The 27,966-nt window shown below is 42.2% G+C and overlaps 5 protein-coding genes across 42 annotated transcripts in view; 2 read left to right on the top strand and 3 right to left on the bottom strand.

The window, feature by feature from the left end:
- LOC6532614 (protein boule) overlaps positions 1 to 8,516 on the bottom strand; it is a 33,075-nt gene extending 24,559 nt beyond the window's left edge. For 3 of the 10 annotated variants that reach the window (XM_015193999.3, XM_039374287.2, XM_002093322.4), the window contains exon 1: positions 7,711 to 8,489. The gene's annotated coding sequence lies outside the window, so the exon portion shown is untranslated. Of the gene's footprint in view, positions 1 to 1,433; positions 1,722 to 2,958; positions 3,109 to 7,710 lie in introns of those variants that run through there. The other 7 variants (XM_015194001.3, XM_039374286.2, XM_015194000.3 and 4 more) reach the window with 6 other exon arrangements.
- A 175-nt stretch (positions 8,517 to 8,691) lies between these two features.
- LOC6532613 (dihydropteridine reductase) lies at positions 8,692 to 9,879 on the top strand. Its single transcript, XM_002093321.3, has 2 exons — positions 8,692 to 9,035; positions 9,122 to 9,879. The coding sequence occupies exons 1-2, from the start codon at positions 8,952 to 8,954 to the stop codon at positions 9,743 to 9,745; spliced, it is 708 nt and encodes a 235-aa protein (XP_002093357.1). The 5' UTR covers positions 8,692 to 8,951; the 3' UTR covers positions 9,746 to 9,879.
- LOC6532612 (vesicle transport protein USE1) lies at positions 9,850 to 11,494 on the bottom strand. The gene is made up of 3 exons (XM_002093320.4): positions 11,078 to 11,494; positions 10,478 to 10,834; positions 9,850 to 10,044 (listed from the first exon to the last, which is right to left on the bottom strand). The coding sequence occupies exons 1-3, from the start codon at positions 11,427 to 11,429 to the stop codon at positions 10,001 to 10,003; spliced, it is 753 nt and encodes a 250-aa protein (XP_002093356.1). The 5' UTR covers positions 11,430 to 11,494; the 3' UTR covers positions 9,850 to 10,000.
- A 697-nt stretch (positions 11,495 to 12,191) lies between these two features.
- LOC6532611 (protein nervous wreck) lies at positions 12,192 to 20,061 on the top strand. 13 transcript variants are annotated; one of them, XM_039374279.1, is made up of 13 exons: positions 12,193 to 12,236; positions 12,948 to 13,060; positions 13,125 to 13,354; positions 13,418 to 13,945; positions 14,278 to 15,166; positions 15,228 to 15,885; positions 16,108 to 16,164; positions 16,963 to 16,995; positions 17,663 to 17,688; positions 17,918 to 18,056; positions 18,132 to 18,257; positions 18,321 to 18,685; positions 18,785 to 20,061. In XM_039374279.1, the coding sequence occupies exons 2-13, from the start codon at positions 13,037 to 13,039 to the stop codon at positions 18,839 to 18,841; spliced, it is 3,132 nt and encodes a 1,043-aa protein (XP_039230213.1). In that variant the 5' UTR covers positions 12,193 to 12,236; positions 12,948 to 13,036; the 3' UTR covers positions 18,842 to 20,061. The 13 variants fall into 13 exon arrangements, with proteins under 13 accessions (XP_015049478.1, XP_015049474.1, XP_039230211.1 ...); XM_039374278.1 differs by having other exon boundaries at positions 18,129 to 18,257; XM_039374281.1 differs by lacking the exon at positions 16,963 to 16,995 and having other exon boundaries at positions 12,194 to 12,236; positions 15,228 to 15,396; positions 15,466 to 15,885.
- A 44-nt stretch (positions 20,062 to 20,105) lies between these two features.
- The window catches only part of LOC6532609 (gamma-aminobutyric acid receptor subunit beta), a 36,320-nt gene continuing 28,459 nt past the window's right edge, over positions 20,106 to 27,966 (bottom strand). For 6 of the 17 annotated variants that reach the window (XM_015193977.3, XM_015193979.3, XM_015193984.3 and 3 more), the window contains exons 9-10: positions 25,830 to 26,455; positions 20,106 to 25,698 (exon numbers count right to left, since the gene is read on the bottom strand). In XM_015193977.3, coding sequence (XP_015049463.1) covers positions 25,537 to 25,698; positions 25,830 to 26,455 — 788 coding nt within the window. In that variant the 3' untranslated portion in view covers positions 20,106 to 25,536. The remainder of the gene's footprint in view (positions 25,699 to 25,829; positions 26,456 to 27,966) is intronic. The other 11 variants (XM_015193976.3, XM_015193982.3, XM_015193978.3 and 8 more) reach the window with 4 other exon arrangements.

The raw sequence follows: 27,966 nt of genomic DNA, 5'->3' as shown, positions 1-27,966 counted from the left end.
GTTTGCCAGCTGTAGCTGTATAGCTGGCTATATCCAGCGAATCGTTTCGATAACCGAGCGCCTGGCGGGCATATTATATATTTTTATTGCCAACGGCAGCAGCCGCCGTCAAAAATGGGACCCCCACCCCCCGCCGCCTTTCTTCTTCGCCTTGGAACAGCTGTCGACAATGATGGCAGCTAAGCAAAAGACTTTTCGCCATTTTTGTATCTTTAGCGAGAAAATTAAATGAAAACATACTATACTATATAGGCAAAAGTACTTTAGCTCTTTTGGCATTCCCGCGTGTGTGTGCTTGTGTGTGTGTGTGTGTGTGTTGTCGCCGCTTATAAAGAAAAATCTCTTGAGTAACAAGGCGGAGGATTCACTTGTGGCCTAGGCGACGGAAAAAGAGCTAAAAAGGCGGCGACGGGGCACGGTTGAAAATGAATATTGAAGAGCGGAGCGCATTATAATTTTAGATTTATGTACAGGGTGTCCCAGAGACAGGGAACTCTCGGCTAGCAACTTGGAACTGGGAGGATGGCATGGAACTCGGCATCAGCATGACAGCCGTGGGGAATACTTATTTATACATATTTATGTAAGCCGAAAAGGCAGGCGGACTGCCAAAATAAGAATTACGGCATTGAAAGCTTAAAGCAGTGCTTGAGGGCTCCAAAAGCTGGATCACGGAATGATACTCCCCCAAGACCCCAAAGATGCTTGCTATTCGGAAAATGTCGCCTGGCGGCGTTTCTCATTCATAATGTACACAGCGAAAAGCATAGTATTTAAAATTATATATCGAAGAAGTGTTGAATAAATTTGCATTTTTTAATTTATGACTGCATTGGGAGCAGCAATGTAATAAATATAAAATGGTCCTGCTGGGTTTTAGTTCTTGAGGAGGTTAATAGGTATCTATTAGTTTCCTGTTTATTCCCATAGCTTGTAATCTTTTAATTTATGAATGTCCTTAGATAAATATTTAAATATTTCTATCTAAAGATCATCGCTAAGTTGTAGTACATTTGGTTTGGGTATTTGTGCCAATACTTTTATCCCAGTCTAAAAATGTTACCCAGCTAACATTTTTCGGGAAATTCCTTTAGCATACTTAATTGAAATGTTTTTCCGCTGGCAAACAAATCAATCGGGATGGTGGGGCACCCTCTACAAAGCTGAATGTCTTAAGGAAAAATCTGTATCCCCAGGCGACACACTTCCCATTGGTTCGCTTTTCTGTTTTCCCTGTCACTTTTCCCGCTTTTCCCCCCTGCTCCCAAGAACCAATTAGATTTGTCTTAAGATGCTCGCGAGTAAATCCGTCGCGTGGGTTATTTCGAAACCGTTGGCATTTTTCACAGTTCTTTATGCGACTTTTTGATTCCCGAGCATTTCATCACAGAATGCAACTAAAAATACATTACACATATGTATATATATTTTACCTCTTTTCCGTTTTCCTTGTCTCGTTTGCAGCAGCCGAAAAAACAAATCAAGTTTAAAACTTTCCGCTCGATTTGATTTCTCTCGTTTTTGACTTTGATTCACTTATTGGCTGGATTGCTGTTGCTTTTCGCCGTTGTTCAAACTTAACAATTGGATCTTTAAAGATATAAATTAGCACCTGTTTTGTTGCGGAACGTTTGCGCTTTGTGAATTTCAACAATTATTTTGCATAATTAGGTTTTTATCACTTTTCGATGATTTGATGCTCTCGTTTTTCAGCTGGGCTACTGCAAGGCAAATTGAATAGTGGGATTTAGATCTGGCTTTCCTGGTATTTACTTGTTGTTTTTTTTTTTTTTATTTGGATGGCTGGTGTTGTTTGCCATATCGTTTAGCCACTCATCAAATGGCAGTTGAAAAGGCCAACCAGGAAAAATTTGAATAAACAAATTCTCTAGCTTTCTCTGCCGCACATTGAATGGGAAAACTGTGAGGCAGCTCTGTTTGGGTTTGGGTTGGGAAATGTGGGCAAAGGGTTGTGACTATGCGAGTTTCCTGCTATTGCGGCTGCTGCTGCTGCCACTGCTGCTCCTGTGTTTGTTGTTGTTTATGGCCATTACGTATACGCAACGTGTGCGAAAAAGGCAACACACGAGGAGGAAAATGTGGGGGAGGCGAATGTCATAGTTCGGGGGTAGAAAACGAGCGAGAGAGATTCGTTGATATGGTTGTGACTATTTTTTTGAAGGTGGCCAAATGGGGAGGAGGGGCAGGAAAGGCGGAGATTATAAAGGGACAGTACGGAGTATGAAGTACGGAGAAGTAAGGATGGAGCAGTGAAGGAGAAGGCGGAGGTGGGCGGATTTTGCCCATGGTTTGGTATACACAAAAAATGCTGGCCAAAAACACCATAAAAAAAAAAACACCAGCAGTTACAATAACAACAATAAACAAGAAACCAAGTGGTATATGTCACGCATAAAAAAACACATTCTCCCTTCTGGCCAACAAAACTCTCCTTCTGGCCATAATAATTTGTTTTTCTGGCGAAAAATCCAAACTGCCGCCTTGTGAGCCCAAAATCAAGTACGTTCTCACACGATTTTCCACACACACACACATAGTTTTTGATACATACAAACGTACAGCTTTTATTATGGCTAACACATCAACCTTTTGCCTTGTTTCGGGCCAAAATAGTTGTCGTTGACTTTTGTCAGCGGCCAGCACATAAAAATCTTGCTTTTTTACATTTCCCTCTTGTTTTGTTTTTATATTTTTTTATGGGTTTTTTGGCGAAAAAAACGCAGTTTAAAAATACATGGTAGCAGTTTAAAAAGCGCTTGAGAGCGAGACAGGGAGAGAGTGGTGGCAGAAAGAGAGGGCAGGCGATGTGGTAACTGTTTGTTGTCGTTATTGTTGTTAATTGTTGTTGCAGCGGCAGAAAACGCATGAAAAACTAGCACACGCACACACACATGCACACAGCGTTATAAAATGTAGAACTCTTTTTTTTTTTTTTACTTTACGTGCGACGCGAGCGTTGTGTATTTTGGCCGAAAATAAGCGGAGAGCGGCGGCAACGGCGAATTTCTGTTATTTTGTATATGTAATTCCGAAAGCCCGAAATCGAGAAGTGTTGCAATCTCAACGACGGTAGAACAGCGACTCAGCGTCGAACGAATATAGTTTCCCGATTTGGGGGCCCCCAACTGCGCAGTCGACGTCGACGGCGGCAGCGACTGCGGCAGCACAGTACGCTACACTCTCTCTGGCGCTCTTTGTTGCCGCGCGCTTGCTCTCTTTGAGCGAAATCCAAGGGATGCAATAATGCACGTGCGTTATTTAAAGTGTGCGTGGATGTGTGTGATTGTGTGTGTGTGTGTGGGTGGAAAAGATTACAATAAACACATTTTAGCAATATTACATATTTGGCCTATTTATTAAACACACCTCCCACTGCCCACAACCGCCCACCGCCCACAACAACCCACTCTCTCAATCACACAATCTCCCGTTCCGATTAGAGTTGCTGTCGCCATAGAAAGAGACAGCGACTGCGACGCAGCTGTACAGTGATCTAATAACGGTTAAGGTTGCGATTATCTGATTGGCACTGTGCCTTTGCTTCGGCAAATGCCAATTGGAAATGCTTGGGGGCACAAGTCCAGCTGGAAACTAAGTGCTTTCTATTGATTTAGAAAATACAGTTCATATCTCACTCAATTAGAAAATATACCCTTATTATCTGGCCCCCCTTTTTAAAATTCCTAACTTTGTATTTAAATCCTAATGCCATAAATAAAGCCATTTAATCGATAAAACTGCGAATTGTTTGCATCTGCTTTGTTTAAAAACCAGGCCAAGAGGCGTGGTGAGCAACACCTATTTTTGGGGGCTTCTAGTTCTAAGACTAATTAGACGAATTCGTTGGGTTCTGGCCGATCAACCAACCGGCCCTATTGTTATTCATACGTATGGAGCCGAAAGCAGTGTGCAGCGTCGGCAGCGACTGCGAAGTTGGCAGCGACGTCAACGGTTTTGGCTGGACGGGCAAACACAGTTATGTTTCGAGTTTTTTGATTCTTTACTTATTGTGCAATGATCCGAGGCAACTTAATTGCTTTTCGTTTGGGTTTTCGGCTGCGACGAGAATGGCAGTCCGCCGTTCAGTTTAGTTCAGTTCGGCTCAGTTTTGTTTTTCCATATATTTTCCACTTTTGAGCTCTCTTTGCGCTACGCTGCACTTCAAATGCTCAATTGTTGTCTATCAAAGGCGCACCCCCCGCCACCGCCACCGACACCGCCCCACACCACCACCCACTCCGTGAAACTTTGTCATTGTGGGAGGACGCATAAATAACGCCACTGATAAAAAATGGGCGAAGGGCGAGCGAATCTAAAGCTCGTAATTATGGCCAGCTAGGTATTTTTTTTTCATTTCATTTTTATCAGCTCTCAGCGCTTCACTTACATAAGCTTAATAAAGAAAAAAAAAAAGCTGAGAAAAAGTGGAAAACACGTTGGAAAATTGCGAGAAGCGTCTGTTTGTGAAGTTGGAAAATTTGAATTTCATCAACGGCGCTGCAAAGCGAAAGCAAAGACAGGCAGCGGACGAAACAATCATGATAATTAAATTGAGTTCACTGATGCGTATACTTAACATTAAATTCAAAGCCAGAAGCAAAGCAAAAAACGCTGCGCTCTGCCCCACAATCGTGGAAAAATATATATATGAAAATCAGCCAGCAACTGCTTTAAAATTGTGTGTAGCAAAAAAAGAACCTTCAACTGCCAGAGGTTTTGATTTCCTTCCTTTTTCTTTTTATTTTTGGTTGGAGCACGAGAGGATGTGCTTGTTGTTAGAAGCGGAACAAAAAAATTATATAGGTTAGCGCTATAGCCTTCGCATCCCTATCCCAATTGGAACTCGGGCTATATACTTGGGCATCCATCCAGAGAGCATCCAGAGAGGGAAAAGCGGCAAGAGAGAGGCGCGCGAGAGGCGCAGAGAAGCGAGAATGTGTGTTGGGAACATGCAAATGTGGGGCGACTGCCCACGCAACACCCACTCTTCCGCCCACTCACCCACCGCCAACAACAACAATGTTGCCAAGAAAAAGGAAATATTTTCGAGTGGATGCTCTCTGGGAAGAATATATGCACTACAAGAAACTTTGACAAATTATGCTGCTTATTTATGATATTTAGTTGCGACGACAACTAAATTTAGCAAAGGGATTTTGTTTAAAATAAAATGTTTAATTCGTTTCCAAGAGGAATCAACAATCATTATTTAAGCTATTTAAAGTTAACCTACAGTGAAAAATTCATGCGGTTTTGTATCAGTTATATCGCATTCCCTTGTTTGTGTCCGCCGAAAACCAAATTAAATACCGTACACTTAACGTTATCAATTTAATGAGCCAAGTTGGGAATTCCCTCCTGGGGGTTGGTCAAGTCGCCCAACAAAGTTGGCATGCCCCAAACTGCGTGAGAAGCGCAGAGGAGCAAAAGGGGAGGCGGGAAATCAAAGCCACTTTTTGCGCTCTTAAGTGCAAAAATCAAACACAAGCAAGCCACCCCCCAAAGCGAATCTCTTTCGCACTCCCCCCAATCGCAATTTCTCTCCGCTTTCTCTCTCGAATCTCTCGCCCGATATTTTGCCATATCTGAGGCTCTCATCACTGCTCTTCGTGTGCATTATTTATTGCTCTTATACAGCCCGAATGTTTGACGATGACGAAGGTGTTCCACTGTCAGTGTCACCACCCCTCACCCCACACCACCCACTCCCCGCAATTACCCCTGGCTCTCTCGCTCTCTACTTCTCCCTATCCCTATCCCTCTTCCTCTCCCTCTCCCTCTCGCCACCTTTCCCTTTCGCTCCCTTGGCTGGGGCCCAGTTAACTAGTAAACCAGCAACCCATAATGGAGCCTCTTCCGCGTTGTTATCCCTATCCCGCGTCGCGTATTCCCCACAGAGAGAGAAATCATGGGCCATTAGTCATGAATTCGCAACGGTTATGATGTAATGATGGATCATCTGGGGAGTTGTTTTTGGATACGTATTTGGATTTGCGGTGCTCTTCACCTTGCCTAGAATAAATTTCCACCTATAAGCAGTTTTACATTTATCTTATGCACAAAAGCAGTATATTGTGCTTAACCATTTGAACTCTACTCGAATATTTATCGTAGCACAAGATTCTTAAGGGGCAAAAAAAATGGAATATTAAGAAATATGATATGATATATGATATATAATAAATATGTATCATGTAAACCTTAAACTAATAAATTATGACCACGTAAGTATTCCAAGCTTTACTTCCACACTGGTTTTTTCAGTGCACTTTCCCAATCCAATCCCTTTTTCGCATCCCGGAAAATGAACACCAGCTGTCTGCCATTCTTCTCCCATTTTCCCCTTTCATGTTTGTTTGTTTGTTTTGTTTTGCGCCTGGCTGTATAATAAATAACTTTGAAATAAATCAAATCGGATCCTGGGCCAATGGACACATGTTAAATGGACCGCGAAATCTAAGCGAGCCATCTCATCACATATTTTTTATTGGGTCAAAATCAACAAGAGCAGCGGCGGCGACCTTAAAACGCATTAGCAGCCGCTGTCGGCCAAGTCGTAATAATTTTATTAGCAAACATCAGAAATATGTATAAAAACGCCGCTGCTCGGAGGCAAAAGAAAAAGAAATAAAAGTGTCTACAGTTTCGAAAGGTGTTGGCTTTTTCAGAAGTTCAAATTCAAACGGCGTGTGAGGCGGTGGGCGGGCGCAGGGCGAAGGGGGGAGTGGCTGCGACAAGTGCAGGCGTGCTCAAGGTAAAAGCGCCGCTGCCGCAGTCGCAGTCGCAGTCGCCGCTGGCAGCGCTGTCAACTGCACCTCGGTCGAAATCCGAGTGCAAGATCAAGTGAAGCGAGTGGCCGAAAAACTAGAGAGAGGCAGACTAACAACGACAGCCAGAGAGCGGGCCATTTATCATTTTACATTACCAAAAGATAAGCTGCCGAATAGGAGCTACTCAGCACATACATACATATATGAAAGTACATGTGTACGTAAATACGCGTGACATTTCCAAATTAAAGTCTACCCTGACATATGTATATATTTTGTTACGAAAGGTTTTATTGTGTATGATCTATACTCATAAGCTGTTCTATCACATCCCCCCACTTAAGTATAGGGTATTTAAGTTGGTCGCGCGGGTGACAGACATTCTGTCTTTTTCCCACCTTCCGCCGCCCTCTCTTTCGCACACGTGCATTGGCCGTGCTTGTTGTTGTTTTGTTTTTTAGGCATTCTGGAGGCGATGCTGTTTAGGCCGCTTTTAGTCAAGTGGCCGAGCAGCGACGTCGACTGAGGCAGCGACTGCGACTGCGGCTGAAGCAGAGGCAGCTGCGACTAGATGAAAAAGAACAAATTGACTAAGCACGAAACACGTTTTAGCCAGAGTTTTTAGCCAGACTAGCAGCTCGAATCGGAATCGGAATTGGAATTGGTGGGAGCGGGACGGCGTGTGACATACTGACCCAATTCCGGGTTTCGATTTTCTGGTTTTTCTCAAGAATACACGTTTTCCGCTGCATAAACACACACACATAAGCGCACACGGGAGCGAAAGAGGGAGAGCGGCTAAACGAGTTGCATGGCCAAGAATTTTCGCCTGGCATTTTTCATTTTCCCTGCGAGTGACATTCCCCCAACTAGAAGTACCCCCCCACCCCACACTGCATATGTCTTCAGGAAAACTCACCGTTAGCTGCGTCCTCCGTGGAGATTTTCCCGATTGCGTCGAAGCTACGTTGTTTCCACAGGCTGCGTTACGTTACTTCTTACGTGAGAGGGGACACAGTTTACAGTTACATCCGTTGCGTATCATTAATATCCGTGCTGGTGAGCGTTTATCCTAGATACGATACGTACGTGTATATGTATCTCAATATCCACAGATTATTCAATATCGATGCGTGGTTCTTAACGGACGTTGGTGATGAACAAGAACCAGAAGACCAAATACGATGGGATGACGGGTTTTAGCGTGATATTCTCTTGGGTTCTTTCGTAATTTTATTATTTGCTCTCTTTTCTATTATTTTCTTTTCCGATATTTGGTGGTGTTTGCTTGTATTTTATTGTTGTGTGTTCCGATTTATAACTATTTTATTTGAATATATATTTTGCACTAGACAACTTACTTCCTACGAATCACAATTAGAAATGAGTGTGAGGTGACGACCGAAAGGAAAACTCCCGTCAAAGTGAAAAACTACGCGCCGTCTACTTGGGCGGCCGAGAAAAACCAAAACACACTGTACTGTGGCGACACACACATGTGTTTTCTTTCTTTCCCGAAATACCCAAATATCCAAGGATGGTGGGGGCGATTGCAAAGGAAAATTGAAGCCAGGAAAACTCTTCCCAATATTTACCGTTCACCGTTTAGCGATATAGTAGTACAACAACTTTAGTTCTACAACTGCTCTCGTGACGTAACGCGACGGCGACTGGTGGGACTGAGTGGAAAACACAGCTACGGCGCGTAACTCTGGTCTGGTGGAAATGCGGCGCACGAATTTCACGCATTTCCCTTTTCAAAAAAGAGCAGCGAGCAGTGCGAGTGCGAGAGCGAGACGGGTGCTGTTGGCGACGAACAGCTGTTGGATACCAAAAGAAATACCAACTAACGCGTTATTCGCGCCAGTGTGACCTTGCTGCACGTTCTCTCCATCCATCTTATTGATTTTCCACTTGTTGCTGCCGCTGTATCTTTGTGTAGCGAATAAAAAGCTATATCTGCACGCCGAAGCTCAAACCCGACTTGGAATTTATTCTCCCGATTATATTACCGGTAGAACTGGTCTCGCGGCTAAAAACCCCAGCTGCGTTCAAAGCTCCCGCTCGATTTTGACTCACCCAGCAGAATCTTGTGTTCTTGTGTTTTTTCGCATTCTCGCATTTAGTTGAATTCAAGCTTCAAAACTGGCAGCACGCATCATGTCCGCAGGTCGAGTGGTTATTTACGGCGGCAAGGGAGCCTTGGGCTCGGCCTGTGTCGATCACTTTAAAGCCAACAATTATGTGAGTTACCTTTCACTTAAGTGTTAAATACAATTGCCTCATTAACTATTGTTTTCCCTCCGACCTTCACCTGGTTAATCCATCAGTGGGTTGGCAGCATTGATCTAACGGAGAACGAGAAGGCCGACGTTAGCATTGTGGTGCCACGCGATGCTGCCTGGGCGGAACAGGAGGGAACGGTGGTGTCCAAGGTCGGGGAATCCCTTGCCGGCGAGAAGCTGGATGCCGTCATCTGCGTTGCTGGCGGCTGGGCAGGTGGTAATGCCAAGAAGGATCTGGCCAAGAATGCCGATCTCATGTGGAAGCAGAGCGTGTGGACCTCAGCCATTTCGGCAGCTGTGGCGGCTCAGCATCTGAAGGAAGGTGGAGTGCTGGCCCTCACTGGCGCCAAGCCCGCTCTGGAGGGCACACCTGGTATGATCGGCTATGGAATGGCCAAGGCAGCTGTCCACCAGCTGACCAGATCGCTGGGCGCTGAGAAATCCGGTCTGCCAGCTGGTTCCCTCGCCGTGTCCATACTTCCCGTAACTCTGGATACACCCATGAACCGTAAATGGATGCCGGATGCGGACTTTGGCACCTGGACTCCACTCACCGAGGTGGCTGGACTTTTCCTTAAGTGGACCCAAGCTCAGGAGAGGCCCCAAACTGGGTCCCTGCTGCAGCTGATCACCAAGAACGGCGTTACGGAGCTCATCGCCGCCGAATAGGTTTAGAGATACAGATACGGATCCAAAAACACTTACTAACGGAACAAGAATGCTCAAAAAACTATAATCTAAACGCTTTCGCTTGTACATAAACTATTCATAAATAAATCGCTGGGCGGCTTTCGATCGTTTAATGTGGTTCTGTTTACACGATTTGGGGGGCTCTGGGGATAACCTCTTGAACTCGGGAGCTTAACGAGCGTTTTAAGCTTGCTTGGAGTACAATCTTTAGTTTGAATAGTTTGGAAACAGTTTCTACGCCTTCTTCTTCTTCATAATCTTCATGAATAACACCATACCTGTGAATTGAAAGGGGAATAAACTCATTAGTATGATTAAGCAACAGTCGAACTGCAACAAATCGAACCAATTAAGAAATGTAATTTTGAACTGAGTCACGGCAAACTTGTTTACTTATATCAAGTTAAGTGACGCAGTGGTTTCTGATACTGTTTTAATTTTAAGTAAAATATAATGGAATTTTACATGTTTTTATGTAAAGCAAAATGATGGTTTTGTTCTAATAATGAATATTTATCATCTTGTGTTTAACATACTCAAATAACTAGTACCATAAAATGTTTTAACTCTGTATCGTTGAGGTGGAAAACTTTCAGCTTATATTTCTTAAGCAGAAAACACAATTTTTAGGTTTAAATTGGGTTTTTTCCTAACGGGGCTCTTTTTTTGCAGCTTGCACCGAACTTCCACAGAACACAATGACTCACTCACCTATAAAGGTGACAATTACAAAGACAATCATCAGCCAGAGCCAGCACTTGTACGCTTTTTTCGAATGTTGCTCCAGTTTCTCAGCCTCTTTTTCCAGGGAATTGATATTGCGATCCGCCATTCCGGCGGAACGAGATACAACCTCCGTATCTCTCCGGATAATCTTGTTGGCAGTCTCCGTCTGCTCCTTCAAGTTCCGAGTCAGCGACAGCATGTGCTCGGTGATCTTCTCCTGGGCATTCGTATAATACTTGGCAGCCTCGTTCATGTTTTCCCCAGAAGTTCCCTGTACGGTAGCGCCTCCAGGACTAGAGGACGACTCATCTGCTCCTCGACGTCTTCGCAGGGCATCAGCATCTAAAATAAATGTATTTTAGGCTTTAAACTGATTCTATCTAACATTTATCAAGAAGGAATAATGCAATAATAAAAGTATCCTCAATGTTTGGATTTAAAACAGGTAATTTTACTCAGCCACAAGGATTAATGTCCAAGTAACAATAACGATATAGTATAGATGGTAAGAATTTTTCCGTTCTAAGAAAATTAAGAAACGTTTGAAAAACGTTTGAAAAACGTTTTTTTTTAATCCTTTATTACCCTGCAGCAGCTCCTTTCGCAGTTCATTGTGATGTTTGGTGTTTTGCAGCTGCCTCATTTCTTTCAGTGCATTTTCCCCTGATTCGCTGACGGATGCGGATTGTGAGGGCGTATTTGTTGTGGAACTGGGCACTTCTGTATATCCGGTGGATAATTTAAGGGCCTTTAGGCGTTCCAAGTAGCCCGGGATACGGGTGGCACTCGGCGGATCGTCCATCGCCTCCAGCTCGGCGAGCATTGTGTCCAGGGACTTGATGAACTTCTGCAGCCGCCAGAAGTTCTGCTCACTTTTGGCCAGGTCCTCGCAGTTGGCCAGCAGGGTGCGGATATTTACATTTAGCTTCGTGGCCATTTCCAAGGGGAAAACATGAAAACAACAAAGTACAAATTCTAAACTAAAATACCAAGTCGCACTCTATCGGCGATAGACAGCAGCTGGTCTCATTAGATGGCGATAGAAGCCTATCGATAGCTCGTAGTGAGCAGTGAAGGTAAAATAATCTGGATATGTGTGTCAAATGTAAGTTAAACGTAAAAAACTAATTTAAACAACAAACTTCAAATCCTGTGAATATGTTTAGTTACTAAAATAAAATAAAATGTATACAGATATTCAAATAAAAAACGTAATTCACCCAATATGCCATATTTATGAGCTTTGAATTTGGGTTTCTAAAGGCTCCAAATAACGTAATGTATTTATATAATTTAATGCATACTTCTGGGCGCGACTCGAAAATCTTATCAAACCTCTTGGCCAATATCTGAAGTTATCAATTAAACCGATTTTGATAGCCACAGCATATGAGTATTTCATGCAAACGCACATTTTTGGTAGCAGTTGTCGTACGCCAGGTGTCAAGATCAAATGGCAAACTATTCAAAGGTTGATTCTCTATAGCTTTTTTTTTTGATAATTCCCTTGAAGTGCCGTTACACGCAAAGTGAGTTGTTATCAAACAGCTGACGGGGAAAAAACAATAAAACTCACCCTCTTTGTCAACGGTACTTGAAGCCATGAATGAAACGCGTCTGCTTTCTCTCTCGCCTTTCTCTCACCGCTCTCTTTTGGCGGTCTCTTCCTGCGCAGCAGCAGCAGCAGCTAACGGTGCATGTTGAAAAGTCCCCACACAAACGTCGTGAAAATCGAAATCGATAAGTAAGCAACGGATTTTAGCTGCCCAGAAAAAGTCCACAAAATTGGGTGAAAACCCAGCGATAAGATTCCCAAAAAGTACTAATTCAGCTGAAAAACAACCAACTAACCCGGCCATGTCCAAAAAAAGTGTTAGCCAAGTGTTTTGAAAATCGTATTTGTTGAATTTCCCAAAAAAATAAGCTAGTCCGTGAACTGAGAAATCGATACGATACCCGAAAAGGGGGGCTGCTGCGTTGGCTGCCCCAGTGAAAATTTCCAGCTAAAAATAGTACTGCATTTGAGCTTGAAGAAAAGCCTTGATTTTCTTAACTTTTCGATGTCCGTTATCATTGCACTTTCGTTACATAAGTTTTGAGAACCCTTGCTGCGTAGCGAATCCATTAACGGCTTAGGCACCACACAACCACCCACATGTACCACCACCCTTTTACACAGCCAAAAATAATGTGAAAATATGTGCAATAAATAACAGTGGGGCAACATTTTATCTAATCTTTCATTTGATAATGTTAAATTCCTTGATAAAAGTTATTCAATTTAAAACTTGCCCAATGCTCCAAAAAGATTTATGAAATATAAATCTCCCATTTCGGGTCACTGAAAAATGTATACAATATGTAGAAATTCGCTTGACAAAAAATGTAGATAGGTTATATTTGAATTTATTTATTGTAACCATTAAAACATATCATAAAATCATACTACTTACAGTTGCTAGAGGTAATGTAAGGCCATTAGTTCGGAGCTAAAATAGAGAAAAGCAAATTGTAGAGTGACCCGATTGCCGTAGAAAAAGCCCCATGATGCAGCCGCCGCCGCGAAAGGTAAAGCTTGAATAAATCCCATCGAATGAGCTAGTTCCCCCAATAATTAATCGTGCTCCTCCAGGGAAACTATGTGAAGTTCCTCAAGAACTTGCACACGGAGCAGGTGGCCAAGCTGCAGCTGAAGAACCAGCATGAGTGCGACCTCCTGGAGGACATCCGGCAGTTCACCATCAAGCGCTCCGCCGTGGAGAAGTCGTACAGTGAGTCGCTGCTCAAGATCTCGTCGCAGTATCTCAACAAGAAGATACCCAATATACCAGATATTAAGATGGATGGCATGGAGGAGCGCTGGTGGGTATTCCTCTCCAGCTTTTAAGCTTTCCAGCTTCAAATTATCCGTACTTACTTGTATAGGAACATGTGGAGCGTTTGGCGCACTGTGCTCGAGGAGAATGAGAAACTGGCTCGCGCCAGATTGGCCGCTATAGAGGTGTTCCAGCAGCAAATCGCCGATGAGGCCAAGGTACTGCGGGATTACAAGTTGGCCATAGCCAAGCGCTCGCTATCCGGAATTGTCAATGTGCAGAAGGAACTGCACCTGAGCGTGGGTGATGTGGACAAGACCAAGAAATCATACTTTGACGAGGAGCATTGTGCCCACGATGTGCGGGACAAAGCCCGCGACATTGAGGAGAAGCTTAAGAAGAAGAAGGGCTCCTTCTTTCAATCAATCACGTCGCTGCAGAAGAACAGCGCCCGGGTCACATCTCGCAAGGAGCTGCTCGAGGAGAAGTCCTCCGGCGCCCGGAATGACTACGTGCTCAGCCTGGCGGCGGCCAACGCCCATCAGAATCGCTACTTCACCGTCGATCTGCAGACCACGATGACCACCATGGAGAACTATGTCTTCGAGCGGGTTGCCGAGTACCTGATGTTGATGGGGTAAGTGTAGAAAGCCTCATAAATTACTAATCATCTATAAGTGCAAAATCAGTTAGTCAAGTATTAGTTTTACAAGTCCAATGCCATTTGCTAATCAATGTTTGCTCATGTCGCAATTACAAGCTGATAATAACAATGGTGATACTGATTTTGCTCATAAAGTTTGCTTGCACAGAGACTTAACTGGATTAGAACCAAGTTAGATATGGTTACTATATATTTTATCATATAGATAATTTCATTTTATTTAAATCATATGAGTCATATAGATAACTTTCTGATTTAGTAAGTCTGTATAAAATGATATTCCTGTAATTCCATTTGCTTTCCAGCCGCACAGAGCTGTTGACTTGCTCGGCCACGCAGAACAGCTTCGGGAAGATCCGCGACCAGGCGCAGCAGTTGACCCGGGAGTACAACCTGCAGTGCTGCTACCTGTTCTATCCGGTGCTGAAGCAGCACATCCAATACGACTTCGAGGCGTGCGACAACGATCCGGTGCGCAAGGTGACCGCGGAGCACGAGTCCGCCGCCGAGACGCTAACCAAGGAGGCCAAGAATCTGGCCGGCAGAGTGGTCAAGGAGAATGCCTCGATCCGCGAGAATGCCAAGAAGCTGGCGCTGTGCCAATCGCTGCGAGACTCCGGCCAGCGCACCGATCCCAACGATCCAAATGGCCCCGATCTGGACACCAAGATCGAGGAGTTCCGTGATCAAATCCGTCGATCCGAGACGGAGAAGACGAAGGCGGAGGCATGCTTGCAGTGCCTGCGCGATGGCGGCATCAACGTGGACGAGTGGGTGCAGGAGGCCGAGATCATGGGCGTGCAGGAGCTGACGCGTTCGGCCAGTTCCATTTCGATGCGCACCGACGCCTCGGGCCAGGGCGAGAATCCCAGTTCGGATTCCTTCTACGACAGCGACAAGGAGGAGACCCAGGCTCAGGCAGCTGCCCAAACGAAGCCCAAGCAGGAGCAGCAGCTATCCAGGGATCGCACCTTCAGCGACAGTGAGGACGAGCCCGAAGTGCGTCCTTCAACGGCGGCAACTTCTTCGGCAGCTGCCGCCTCCTCATCGATGATGGCCAGTGGCGCTGGTGGCTGGGATGATCCCACTGAGGTCAACTGGGGTGCTGCCGAGGAGGAGGAGGACAAGGACGAACCGATTGTCCCGGAGCCCAAGGAGGCGATCTTCAAGTGCACGGCACTCTACAGCTATACGGTATGAATATCTCTGATGATCCCTTAAACATCAAATCTAATATCTTGCGCTTTCTCCACAGGCCCAGAATCCTGACGAGCTCACCATCGTCGAAAATGAACAGCTCGAGGTGGTTGGCGAGGGCGACGGCGATGGTTGGCTGAGGGCACGCAACTATCGCGGCGAGGAGGGCTATGTGCCGCACAATTATCTGGACATCGACCAGGAGACGGCGGGCAGCGCCTTTAATGGTACTTCAGGCAATCAATTGCGCTCACAAATCTCATTCTCATCTGTCGATTATACCGTTGACAATGAAGATCAGACAGTGGACTCGATGCAATCGCCCGACCAGGTCTCGGTCATCATGGCGCCCCAGAAGCGTATCAAATCGGACGTGGAGTGGTGCATCGCGCTGTACGACTACGACGCCACCGCCGAGGATGAGCTCACCTTCGAGGAGGGCGACAAGATCAAGATCATCACCAAGACCGCCCACGGCGTGGACGACGGCTGGTGGGAGGGCGAGCTGGATGGCAAGTTCGGCAACTTCCCCTCCCTGGTCGTCGAGGAGTGCGACGAGATGGGCGAACCGCTCAGCGAGGGTGGCGACGAGTCACCTCCGCCCACCGCAGCGCCCACTTTCGCACTGCCCCCCGCTCCGGCCCTGCCGCCAGAGTACGCCCACGAACTGGAACTGGAGCTCACCGAGGACATGTTCGGTTCTCAGGACACGGCAGGTAAGCTTGTGGAAACTCTCCAAATACTGCTAAGTAATTCTATAGTTAGGATAGAGGAATATCAATGGGACTACTGAAATTATATTGTTCTTAAGTGACTATACACATTTTATGTTCAATGTTAGAACTCCTTGACATTATCATTTGTCTTTGTTTTTGTAAGGATATACCATATATATAGTATCTATACCGAGTGTTAATCGTTTACCCCGATTTCGACAGATGAGGATAGCGGCTATATACCCAACGGCGCTGCTGCCCCGAGTATGCCTCCGCCAGGTAAATGTCACATCTCACCCTATCACCGTATCACCTGGTCTATTGTTTTCCCTATCTATATATCTCTCTTTGAACTATACAGTATCTGTCACTCGATATCGATTCCTATAGTACCGAACATTTGTATAATTTTCAACTTTCCACTATCAAAAAAAAAAACCAAAAACAAAAAATAATGCAAGAAAAGAAAACCTCAAATTTCCAATCTAAAGTACCGTTATACCTGCTTCTATATTCTCTAGAGGTAAACCTATTCTCCAAAAGTGCAGCTCGTCTAACTACTAACCACTTATACCACCTATATACTAACCACCACAATCCAACACCAATCCACCACTAAGTCACCAAAAGTTAACCACAAAATTACCACGAATTACCAGCATTTATCACGCACTGTTACCACTCTCCACTACTCTCCGTTAATGTGCTATTTTGTCTCTCGTCTCCAAAAGTCTCCGCAAGTCTCCGCAGCCGAGACGAAATCAACCGATGAATTGCCCTACGATTTCTTACAGTGTTATTCTTAGGCTGCTTGTCAGAAAGTGTCGTGCCGTGTTACCGTTATTTCTCCAACTTCGATTATTTCTTTTTGCAGCTTCTCTTTATCTTTATAAATCTTTATACATACGACGATATATCTGTGATGTGTGTGTGTGTGTCTGGCACTGATATTTCAATTTAATTGCATTTAATGCTTTGATTGGTTATTAATTTGTCTGAATATCAAGTTTTTCTTTTATTGCCGTTTTGCATACGTTGTTTTTCTCTCAGTGTAATTGTGTCTTTGTGTCATTTAAGGCCAGAAAGAAAGCCAAACCACTGCCAAGAAGGGTAATTTGATAAATATGCTCTTATATCTTAACTATCTTATACCCGAAACTTTTCCTGATTCAGTACTTCTTAGTGTAGGAAAATCTGTTTCAACTCCACTGCTCGACAGCATGTCCAAAAACCCCTCTAAACTATTGTTAAACTTTCATGAGATTTTCTTCTTGGTATATAGACAAAATATATATATATTCAGTATAAGGTTCTTATCAACCTGTTTACAACTACTTCCCAAAACTCTTTTTACTAAAAATCTATACATACTTTTTAATAAAGCAAAGCCCTTGTTTCATGTATATATTTCAATCCTATCGGTTTACACCTGTAGTTCAGTAGTTATCCGACTGAATTTGAAAACCAAAGACTTTATATAAAACCCTAGTTTTCTACCGATCTCCCGCATGCTTGTCAGACTCAAATTTGAATAAATGTAACTTAAGATTTTCAGTGTTTTTAGTTTCCACTTCCCAATCCACTTTCCCAATCGTGTACTTAGATAGTTTTTGTTCCAAGGCTGCCTTGACTTGATCCCCAATATTTTTAGTTTCCTCCTCACCGCTCTATAACATTTGGATCTATAATATGTATTCCTATAAGATATAATATGCCAAAGATATAACTGTTACTAAGCCAACGAATTTTCTCTCATTTATTTTTAACGCATACTCAGTACTCATCCAAGAGCCTGGCATGGAGGTAAACTATTCACATAATAAAAAACCAAACTTTTTGCTATGTTTTTTAGTTTATGAAAATAAAGACAAACAAAAGTAGCTACATACAAGAACATAATTATTTATAAATTTTTATTAATGAATATATTTGTTACACTTCTACACATAAGATACACTTAATTTCAAATTATATTTTCTTTCCATATATTATTATATTTCATATCAGCTAATGATTTTTGGCACTTTTCCAGGACGATCTCAGTGACGATGGGCAGCCGCCGCCGTCCTTGCCGCCGCCCCAACTAGCGAAGGCGGGCGGATCCGCTCCTGGAGGTGGGAGCAAGGTGGAAAAGGGGGCGGCGGCAGGTGGCGCCAACACGCTGAACTTAGGTATGGCACAAATAATTGTTACCGCTGCAACCCCCATGGTTGAAGACGGTGCCGATAAATCTTTCCCACCAGTAGGCGAGAGCGATGCGCAGCCGGAGGAGCAGGTGTCCAAGGAGCCGTCGGCGAAAGTGGCCAAGAAGCCAGATATTGCGCCCAAGCCACTGGCCAAGGTGGCGCCACAGAGTGCGCCGGCCAATGAAGGTAATGCCGGTGTGAGGCCCGTGGTGAGCATTACACTGACCGAGTATCCATCCTGTGATGCAGAGGACCAACAGTCCTTCTCGGAGGGCACCGATTCGGCTTCGGTGGCCGATGTGCCCGTACTGCAGGATGCGGAGGATCCATTCAACGAGAAGGCCAAGGGAGAGTCTGGCGGCGGCGGATCGGGATTTGAGGCCAACTTTGAGGCCAACTTCGATGCGAACTTTGATGACGCCTTTGCTGGAAACGGAAGAGGTGGGGGCGGTGGCGGTGGAGGTGGGGAGCAGTCCAACGACTTGGACATCAACGGAGAGGCAGCAGGAGAAGCAGGATCTGGATCAGCGGCTGGCGAGGAGGATATTGAGGCACCCAAACAGGTGGTCGGTGGGCGAGCTAGCATACCCGAGGAATTGGACTCAAATCAATTGGCACGTTTGCAAAATCTGAAGGAGTCGAACGCTTAGATTCGGAGCTCCGGTCTCTACCTCTTGGTCGGCACTTGAATGTTGTTTCTTTTGTTCTTTTAGGCACACTACCATGAGCATGATATATACTATGTAGACTATAGCCACGGACAGTTATAGAGCGGATGAGCGGAACACCACAGCCACAACCACAACCACAACCAAATCCCACAACACTCGAAAGCATTTTGATCTCACACTCATCGTCCCACAACCCATCCAACAAATCCAAACACACAGATGATATAGCCAGACTCAGACGGACTAGCAACTTCGCGATCGGGTGGCGGCTGTAGATTGTCCTTGTATCAAAGGAAAAGAGATTTCTTTTGGCCACCCGATTCAAAATACAACGACACAATAGCAGGATATAGAATATATGTACTTAATTCAGTATTTCCGGTTGGTATAGGGATCCCTCCCCTCTCCCAACTTCACGTACAGCGCTCAAATTGTGTACATCCATTTGAACACTTCTTCTGACTGCCTCTGGGGTTATAGTTAGACATCAACTGGGCCTTCATAAACAAAAACCACCATACGATATATTATAACTATATAAATATATACATAATTATGTTAGTTTGTAATGTGTTATACCCTCAGACACGTATGGAATACTTTAAACTCTATATATATATATATATATATATAAATGGCATATTGTAACGTTTTGAAAGACAACAACAATTACTTATGTAGCACTCAGACACGGGTCTTCGAATATCAGCATCCACAACTAATCGAGCAATAATATGTGTATATATATCTAAGTAAATTAGAGAATCCACTCTAGCAGCATTAAGTTAGCCACTCGCTTGAACTTGCCGCCAACAAAAGCCAATCAACTTCAAAGTCAATTCAGTTGGATTTCTTTATCGCTTCTGTTCGCTGCACTTAGTCTTAGGATCCCTGCACATTATAGTAAATCAATCAATCGAAAGCGGATCCGGCAGATATATATTGTTGTAATTGTATGCAAAACACTAGCCTAATTAGTTAAATGTTTTCGGTGTCTAGTCAAATGGTCTAAGTTAATGTTGGATGCCAGAAAGAAGATATTTGAAATTAGTAATACCTAAAAGCCTACTCAATGCGATACTACTTTGTTTGCGATACTCGAATAGTAAAGTTCATAACTCATCAATTGGATAACTTCATATACACATAACCGATATTACCGAACATAGATAACAACCACAATGATGAAAACCCAATATAAGTAATTGTATGTAATTTTCAACCCCGCCCAGTGAGTTAATCAATGTTTTAGGTCATAGTTTAAAAACCTTCTGTTTGAACAACTAACAAATAAAATTTCCACTTTAAAGCAAGAAAAATGATGCCGATTTTCATTAGGGAATTTGAAATGAAACTCGAGAGATTGTAATTTTTTTACATATCTTTATTTATATTCACTTCATTGCAATATTATAATATTCCTTCTTGGTTTGCATTTTTTCCCTTTGGATGTTTTTAGTTTTAGTATTTAACTTAATAATATAGGTTCCTTCTTGGGTTTTATCATTTACGTTTTTGTAACACTCATCTCTTATTATTTTCCCTTTTAATTATGTTTGTTATGTGTGTGTTTATCATTTATATGCTATAGATAATTATTCTCATTTCAGTTTTTCCTCCTTCTTTCTTCTTTCGTCTTTCTTCTTTTTTTTTGTATTTTGTATCTTTAATTTTGTTTTTCATTTTATATAACGAAATTAACACAGTCAAAATTTGTGATCAGTGATCAATCATTACATACGCATTACGTTTTAAATTATTCCTCTTGCATTTGCCTCCCAATCCGAGGCTCCTCAAACATGGCAAACATAGCTTGCTTATATACTTATGTGGGTGTTTTCCCATTCGGGATTTCTGAGGCTGATGGATGGGTTGAGCAACCGAAATTCTGGGATTCGGAAATAATCGTCTGAGGGGCTGTGGAACCAATAATTGACAGCAGACCAATGTGAACGGGGGAAATTTAATTACGGGGGGGATCTAACAGATTGCAGGCCGGCTGGCTGGTAATCATAAAACATGTTCATTTATTGCATTTAGGAACTCTTTTTGATGGACGGATAAAACCAAAAATTATATAGAAATACTCCCCCCACTTCCTTGATCAGCTTTCGATTCGATAGCTGTAACTGCTTGACGATGGTAGTATGAGACTTGAAAAGCTGGTAAGTTGATGGCTGACAAATCATACACACATATACATATATATTTCAGTAGCCAGGGCCCGCGGAAGGGTATTCTCTATTCGGGGATTGGGTTGCGCTGGTGTCCCTCATCTTAAAATGTAATAACAAATTTTCGCATTTTTTTTTTTTTAATTTGCTTGAGCAAAGGATTCAACGGATAATGATGCGGATTTGGGGACTTTCAAAATGATTTCAAAATGAACCCTCCGTGATAACAAACTAGGAGTATGCAACGTACAACCGTAAGTATGTGTGTTGTGGTGTGTGATTTATAGTGTGTTTTATCATTCTAACAATTCATGGTTCAATCAATATCGCGTCTTGCTGCCTAGGGTTATAGACTATTTCTCAATAATAATATTCACTTGCATTAACTTTGAATTCACTTTAAAAATGTTGTTAATTACGCTTTCGGTGCAATCTGCATGAACTGGGGTCCGGTTTTTCTCAGTGTGTCAGTGTATCTCTGTATCAGTATCTGTATCTGTATCTGTATCTGTATCTGTATCTGTATCTGTATCTGTATCTGTATCTGTATCTGTATCAGTTTCTGTAATTGTATCTGCATCTGCATCAGCATCTGTGTGTGGTGTGGTTCAACTTAATCTAGGGCTCTCAACTTGTTGGTTTGCTTATCTAAATACTTTAGAATTTCATTTTTGGTTTTGCGTGTTTTGTTTTTGAGACCACCATACATATATAATATATAATTAAATATACATCATATACATACATACGTAATTATTACATCGCATCACGTTTATATCGATCCCCAATATAGATTTACTTATTTATTTCTCCCTTTCGGTTGCTTTATAAAACGTTGGTGTTGGTGCCGCCGTCTAAACAGCGACACCAAAAATGCTTCAAACATTTCATTGTGTGTATAATTTAACATTTTACATATTTTCATATTTTCATCATTTCGTTTTTATCTTGAATGCTCCGTCCTCATTGTTTTTGTTGTTGTCCTAAATGCTCTTGCATACGCAGCACGTACATATGCATATCATCGTCTTGCGTCGTTAATTTGTTCTTTTGTTTTGTTTTTTTTTTTTATAAAAAAGTCCTCACTATGGGCAACTAAATTTGTTGGCTTTTCATTACCACAAATAATATTGTAAACTAGGTTGTAGAGTAAAAAATTCCATATGAAAAATTAAACGCATCGATTTGCCATTAAGTGTGTTTTCTATTCTTTAAAAATGTTTGTCAACTATTTCGCCTTTGCATTGTTTACAACTAAATGGTTTTTTCATCATTAATTTACGTTCTTTGGAAATACGCTCCGAAACCGTTGAGCAGCTATTTGTTGTTGTTCTTCTTCTCTTGTTGTTGTCGCATCAAAAATTTATTTGACCTCATTTATAGGGATTATTTATTTTATAGAGCTTTTACGAATGAACATCAGCCATTTGTAAACATTTTGATTTCTGTCTTCGGTAACATAATTGATTTATGACTTGTATAGCTACAAAATATATCTATATTTAAGTGTGTGACCTTTGTTTTTTTTTCTGTGTTTTTATATATAAGCGCAGATATATATTACTTATGTTCTTTATCACCGATTTCACATTTATGTTGCCGCGTCTCGGGTCATAACTATTTTCTGGGGGAATGTTTTGTATGGCTGGTAGATCAATTGCAGTTTGCTTCAAATCCGTTTCACTTGGCTCAGTAAATCATAAATGAAATTGCTAAATCAATTATTAACTGGTAATCCTTATATTGCTTTCTTTCGCTCAGATTCCTATTTAAGATTTGGGATACTCTTTAGCCAACGCGTTGGTACAAAATGGGTAAGGACTCATGGGGCGTTTTCCGTAGAGCAGACAGACGATGGATGGAGGATGTGGCTAAAGGGTATCGAATAGTCGAGTCTCGACTCTGTCTGTTATTTCATAAATGTTTCCAGTGTTGTGCTTGTGTCAGTGAGTGTTTGTGTCTGTCTAGATCGTTAATAAAGTAATTTTCCTTGGGTTCTCTTCTGTAGTCGTCCTGCTGAATTGCTGAATTGGTTAGGTAGTCCTTAAGAAGGGTTAAAGGTTTCATCTTAACTATGTATATCTAGGGTTCCATAGCTGATCCATAGCATACGCTGCCTGTCTTCCGTTCATAAGTACTTTTCGTATATACAGTTAATTGTTTTTGTGTTGTTTTTCTCTTTTCCATCGGAATAGGTTTCAATTTGGTTTGGTTTGGTTTGGTTTGGTTTACATATAAAAAACTCGTGCTACATATACGTAGGTGCCTAAATATGTTATATGAATATATATATATCTCATATACGTGTGTCGCCTTAAGCCATACTCTATGTACATATACGTGTGGTTCTGTGTGTGTGTGTGTGAGAGTGTGTGTGTGTATTTGGCCATATTATGGCTCTTAACTAAATCCTAGCTTTAACTTTAGCTAACTGTACAAAATTCTTTAGCCTTACGATCTGATCTGCACTTGCACTAATCATAAACACTAAATTAAAATTCATTGATGATATTTTGGTATGGCTTGCTTAGTTATCTCCATTGTGCTAAATTGTATTTTAATTTCTTTATTTTACGTTTAAAGTTAAACTCACTTGCCTTTAATTTATGTGTTAGAATTAACTTAACTCTTTTGTTTCTTTCTCTTTGTGTCTGTGATTCATCGAGGAACTTGAGCGAAAATTCAAATATATATATATATATATATATATATACATATATATATACGTATGTATAGGTCGATATATACGTCGAGTATCTGTGTCCCATTGTCAGTGTCGCCTGTCAGTGTGTTGGTGTGTATCTGTGTGTGACATTAGGCTAACTTAAGACGGTGCATCGTAGGTATAATTATTTTTTGTTTGCTTATCGCTTTATTGACTGCTTGAACGCATCCGAGTTAATTGCTTAATCGGATCCGATTACATTAACTAAGTTTAATTGCGAAGTTTTGCTCCTACTTTGCTTTGAGAATGTTCCGACTGACTGTTCTGTTTGTATTTACAAATTGAAAATCAATTGTCTTCGTTCAATTTTCTTGGTTTTTCTTGTATGTTTTTTTTTAGCAACTATTTGTTATACTTATATGCTATTTTTCTTAGGCAGTTTCATTCATACTTGTGTACTCTTTATGTTCTATGTTCTATTTGTATTCGTTTTTTAATTAACTGGTATTTATTGGGCTTACTTGCGTTTGAAAATTTCACTTAGACTTTAGATTGATTTCTTACGGTGCCGCAAAGTTGTTTTCGAAAAGTTTTTATTTTTGTATTTACTTTTGTTTTTGTTTCAGTTTGATTCTCGTGTTCGTGAGTGAGTGAGTGCATATTGAATAATTTGTTGTTAGTTTAAAGTTGATATAAAAATTGGTGTAACTAAAATGAATCGTTATCGTTCATACTATTATTTCGCTATGTCAATTGCACTAACTATTTGTATGACTTATCTCCGATGCTTTCTTATAAAAGGTGCGCTCCAAAGTAATTCATAATTCATAACATTCGTGTCGAGTTTGGTGTGAATGAATGTGAGTGTTTGGTTTTGTGTCTTGTGCAAATGATTAAAAAATCCCTCGATCTTACGTGACTGCCTCGTTTTCGATTTACATTTAAAGTTAACTTAACGAAATAATTCGCCAAACTGATTTGCAATTGTCGAAATTGTTCCTTTTTTTACTACATTTTGATTTCTAATAAATTTGGCCATTTCACTTGGAAGCGCTAAGTCAGTTCTGAATAAACAAATCAACCAACTGAATGGGCAATCAATGGATCAGCATTGTGAGTTCCGGTTAAGTTCCGGTTAAGTACTGGTTAAGTACCGGTTAAGTTTAGGTTTGGTTTTCGGTTTCTGGGAGCGTGCAGCTGAAAAGGGGAACGCACTTAAATTAGAGGAAGACTCTCCGGGTGTTTTGCTTTTGAAGTGGGAAGCAAAGGTCTTTCGTATCTTAAACTTAAACTCAAAACGCCGCAAAGATAATGGAAATTATTTAACTTCTAGTATTTTGGTGTGTTGAAATCAACTTATCGACTGCGCTATTTCGAGGGTATCTCAAAGTCATCGTTCGTTTCCGTTCGTTAATGCCTATGTTGCGTATGATTTTTGATCGTTATATTTGTGGTTGAAATGGTTTTATTTTGTCGGTTCATAATTCTCCTCAACTGCTTCACTTATGCCCTTCGTTATATAATTTTCACTACAATTTGCTAATCTGTTGCTTTTGATTATTCTTCATTCATTTATACTCATTTGGTTGTTAATTCTAATGTTGTTTTATCTCTTCATTTCATTTATATTCTGTGTAAATCTATTTAACAATATTCTTTGCTTTCGACCTTTTAATATGTGTGTGTGTCCTTTTCGCCTTTGTATTAAACAATAAACTCTTGCCTCTGCATTTTCATATCGCTAGTTAAAATTAGTTTTGTTTCCGCTTCATTTTTTTTTTGTGCCTATTTTTGTGTATTTTTTTTGCGGGTTTTGGTTTCTGCGTTTTTATTTTTTTTTTTCATTTTTTGTGTGGTTTTTCAGCGCCCTGCCAAGTTTGACTCTCTCGTGCGCTGTTCACTCCTGTGTCCTTGGGCCACGCCCTCGTCCGCTTGCGCCGCTGAAGGACGACGCCCTACTCCTCGCCCAGGAGCACCAGATCATCGGCGACCACGTCGCTGACATGCAGGTAGATGATCCAGTACATCAAGTTGAAGCACACGAAGCACACGGGGAACACGATGCGTGAGTACTTGTCGATGTCGGAGGGCGTGATGCCCAGCAGCTTGTTGATGTCCTGTTTTTTGTGGGATGAGGATCGGGATGCGGGGATCAAGGAATAATGGTTGGGTAAAAAGGGAATAGATTAGTAACTGCTTCTAGGGCGGATCAACCTTTTAAAATCGCCGCATCATGTACGATCTTTACCTTTACCTTTTTTACTTTTCCCGGATGCAGTAGATGGGCTGGAACCGCTGCCTCCGGATCGCCACCGCCCTCGGGCAGTCCGCCCCCGCCTCCACCGCCTCCGCCACCGCCGGGCGGTCCGCCGCCCTGTCCCGGACCCGGTCCATGCGATTGCGGACCGCCGCGTCCGCCATTCACCGTATTCTCCAGCGTTCCGCCCTTGGAGTGGGCCTTCGGGTCGTGGACCTTGAATCTCACCTCCTGGAACAAGGGTCCCACTATCGAGCAACCGCGCGTACCAACGTTTTGTTGGATATTGGAAAAGCCGATTGGGCGGTTACTCACTGTTTGCTTGGGCGCATGCGGATGTCCATGGCTGTGGGCGTGGTGTCCATGCCCGTGGCCATGCTCCGGTCCCATGCCCATACCGACGCCCACATTGACCCCGCCACCGGGTCCTCCGGGTCCGCCGGGTCCAACGCCCACTCCACCGGGTCCACCCACATTTGCATTGGGATTGGGATTCGACTGCTGCTGGTTCGCTCCATCGAGCTGTTGCTTTTTCTGTTCGGCTATCTTTTGGATCGCCATAAATCTTTGTTTTCGCATTTGAATTCGTTTTGCCATGTAGCCGACCGTGGCGTATTCTATTGATTGCGATACGATACGATAACGATTTTGATAGTTGATATTTGATATTTGATTTTGATTGAACAGATTGCATTTCGAATATTCGTACAGATTTTGGAATTTTGTCGATGAATAGATAGTTTTCGATTGGTGATGGACGGTTTGGCATACGATTTGGTGGTTTTTTTTTGGAGGGGGGGTTTTTTTTGAATTGTTAGAATAGGTTGATATGCGGATGCAGTTCAAGAATTTTGAGTCGTGGTCGTTTGCCGCATGAAGTTCGGATGATATATTTTGTTGTAGTAGTTGTCAGATATATATATATATATAGTTGGATAGATTGTAGCATTGTATATTTGGTAATTTGGTGCGGGTGGGTTTTCGTATACGGTTTCGATTTAATGTCGGATACAAGGAAAGACAAATAGAAAAACAAAAGAAATTTAATTTCCATCAAGAATTTCGCAATAAATTTTCAGTTCATTTTTGCACAACGTCTATAAGAGGTGAGCAAGGGGGGTGTGGGGATAGAGATTGGGGGTGGATTGAGGATGGGGCTTATCGGGGGACTATATAGACTATAAGTAACATTTAGAGTCGTTTGAAGGGCGAATATTGCAGTGTTTCTGGGTATTTGGGGTAAGTGAAATCAAAAATTAAAGTGATTTTCTTTTCGTATCTCCATTTTAGCCAGGCAAAGGAAAATTCGAATAAAGCAAGTCTTGTGTGTGAGTGAGTTAGCAATACTCTAGAGAGACAGAGAAGGAGACAAAGTGTGTGTGGTGTGTGTGTTACTGTGTGAGTGTCTATATGAGTGTGAATGTGTGTGTCCGTGTTTAAGGCTGTTCTGGTTGTAGTTGTTTTGTTGTTTTTGTGAAATGAGTGGAAAAAGTCATTTGTAAGCCAAACGATTTATGTACACATTTATTCCTGCAGTTGAGACCATCATTCAAGGAAAATGTTCATGTGCGTGCCTTAAATGCAAATTCATCGAACAGGGTCGCCAGTTATAAAGGACACGAAAATTTCCAGCGTTTTTTATTCGATTTTTTGTTTTTTGTAGGTAGAGCTGTTTTGCTCCTGGTTTTCAGCTGCTCTCGAGTTGGTAATATCCTTGGAAATGTTACGGGTTCGGATTTCAATTGAGCGGTGTTTTTTGTGAAGGGTATTTTCAAAGGAGGGGTTCTTTGAAATCGCATACTCGCCGATGAAGGTAGATAGAACAGAGGCGGAACAGAAACGAGTAACGAGTAACTAGTAACGAGAGTACTTACCAGCGAGTAACAAGGTAACCAATCGCTGCAAAAAGCCAATAGAACAAAAAAGAAAGCAGACTACGAATGATATCTTACCTAACCTCTCAAGGTTTATTATCGGGTGCGATTATTTTGTATATATATATATTTGTTTTTTTTTTTTTTTGGCAACTTGGCAGCCCTCATGTCTGGGTCACCCCTTTAAATGACCCAAACTTAAGGGCTCCAAATCGCAGATACTTGTATCTGTAAGATACTTTCTTGTCATACTT

The sequence above is a fragment of the Drosophila yakuba genome, chromosome 3L, assembly GCF_016746365.2.
Source record: "Drosophila yakuba strain Tai18E2 chromosome 3L, Prin_Dyak_Tai18E2_2.1, whole genome shotgun sequence".
NCBI classification, from domain to species: Eukaryota; Metazoa; Arthropoda; class Insecta; order Diptera; family Drosophilidae; genus Drosophila; species Drosophila yakuba.
The sequence above is the reverse complement of the archived record's forward strand: the minus strand, read 5'-3'. Positions and strand labels throughout refer to the sequence as shown.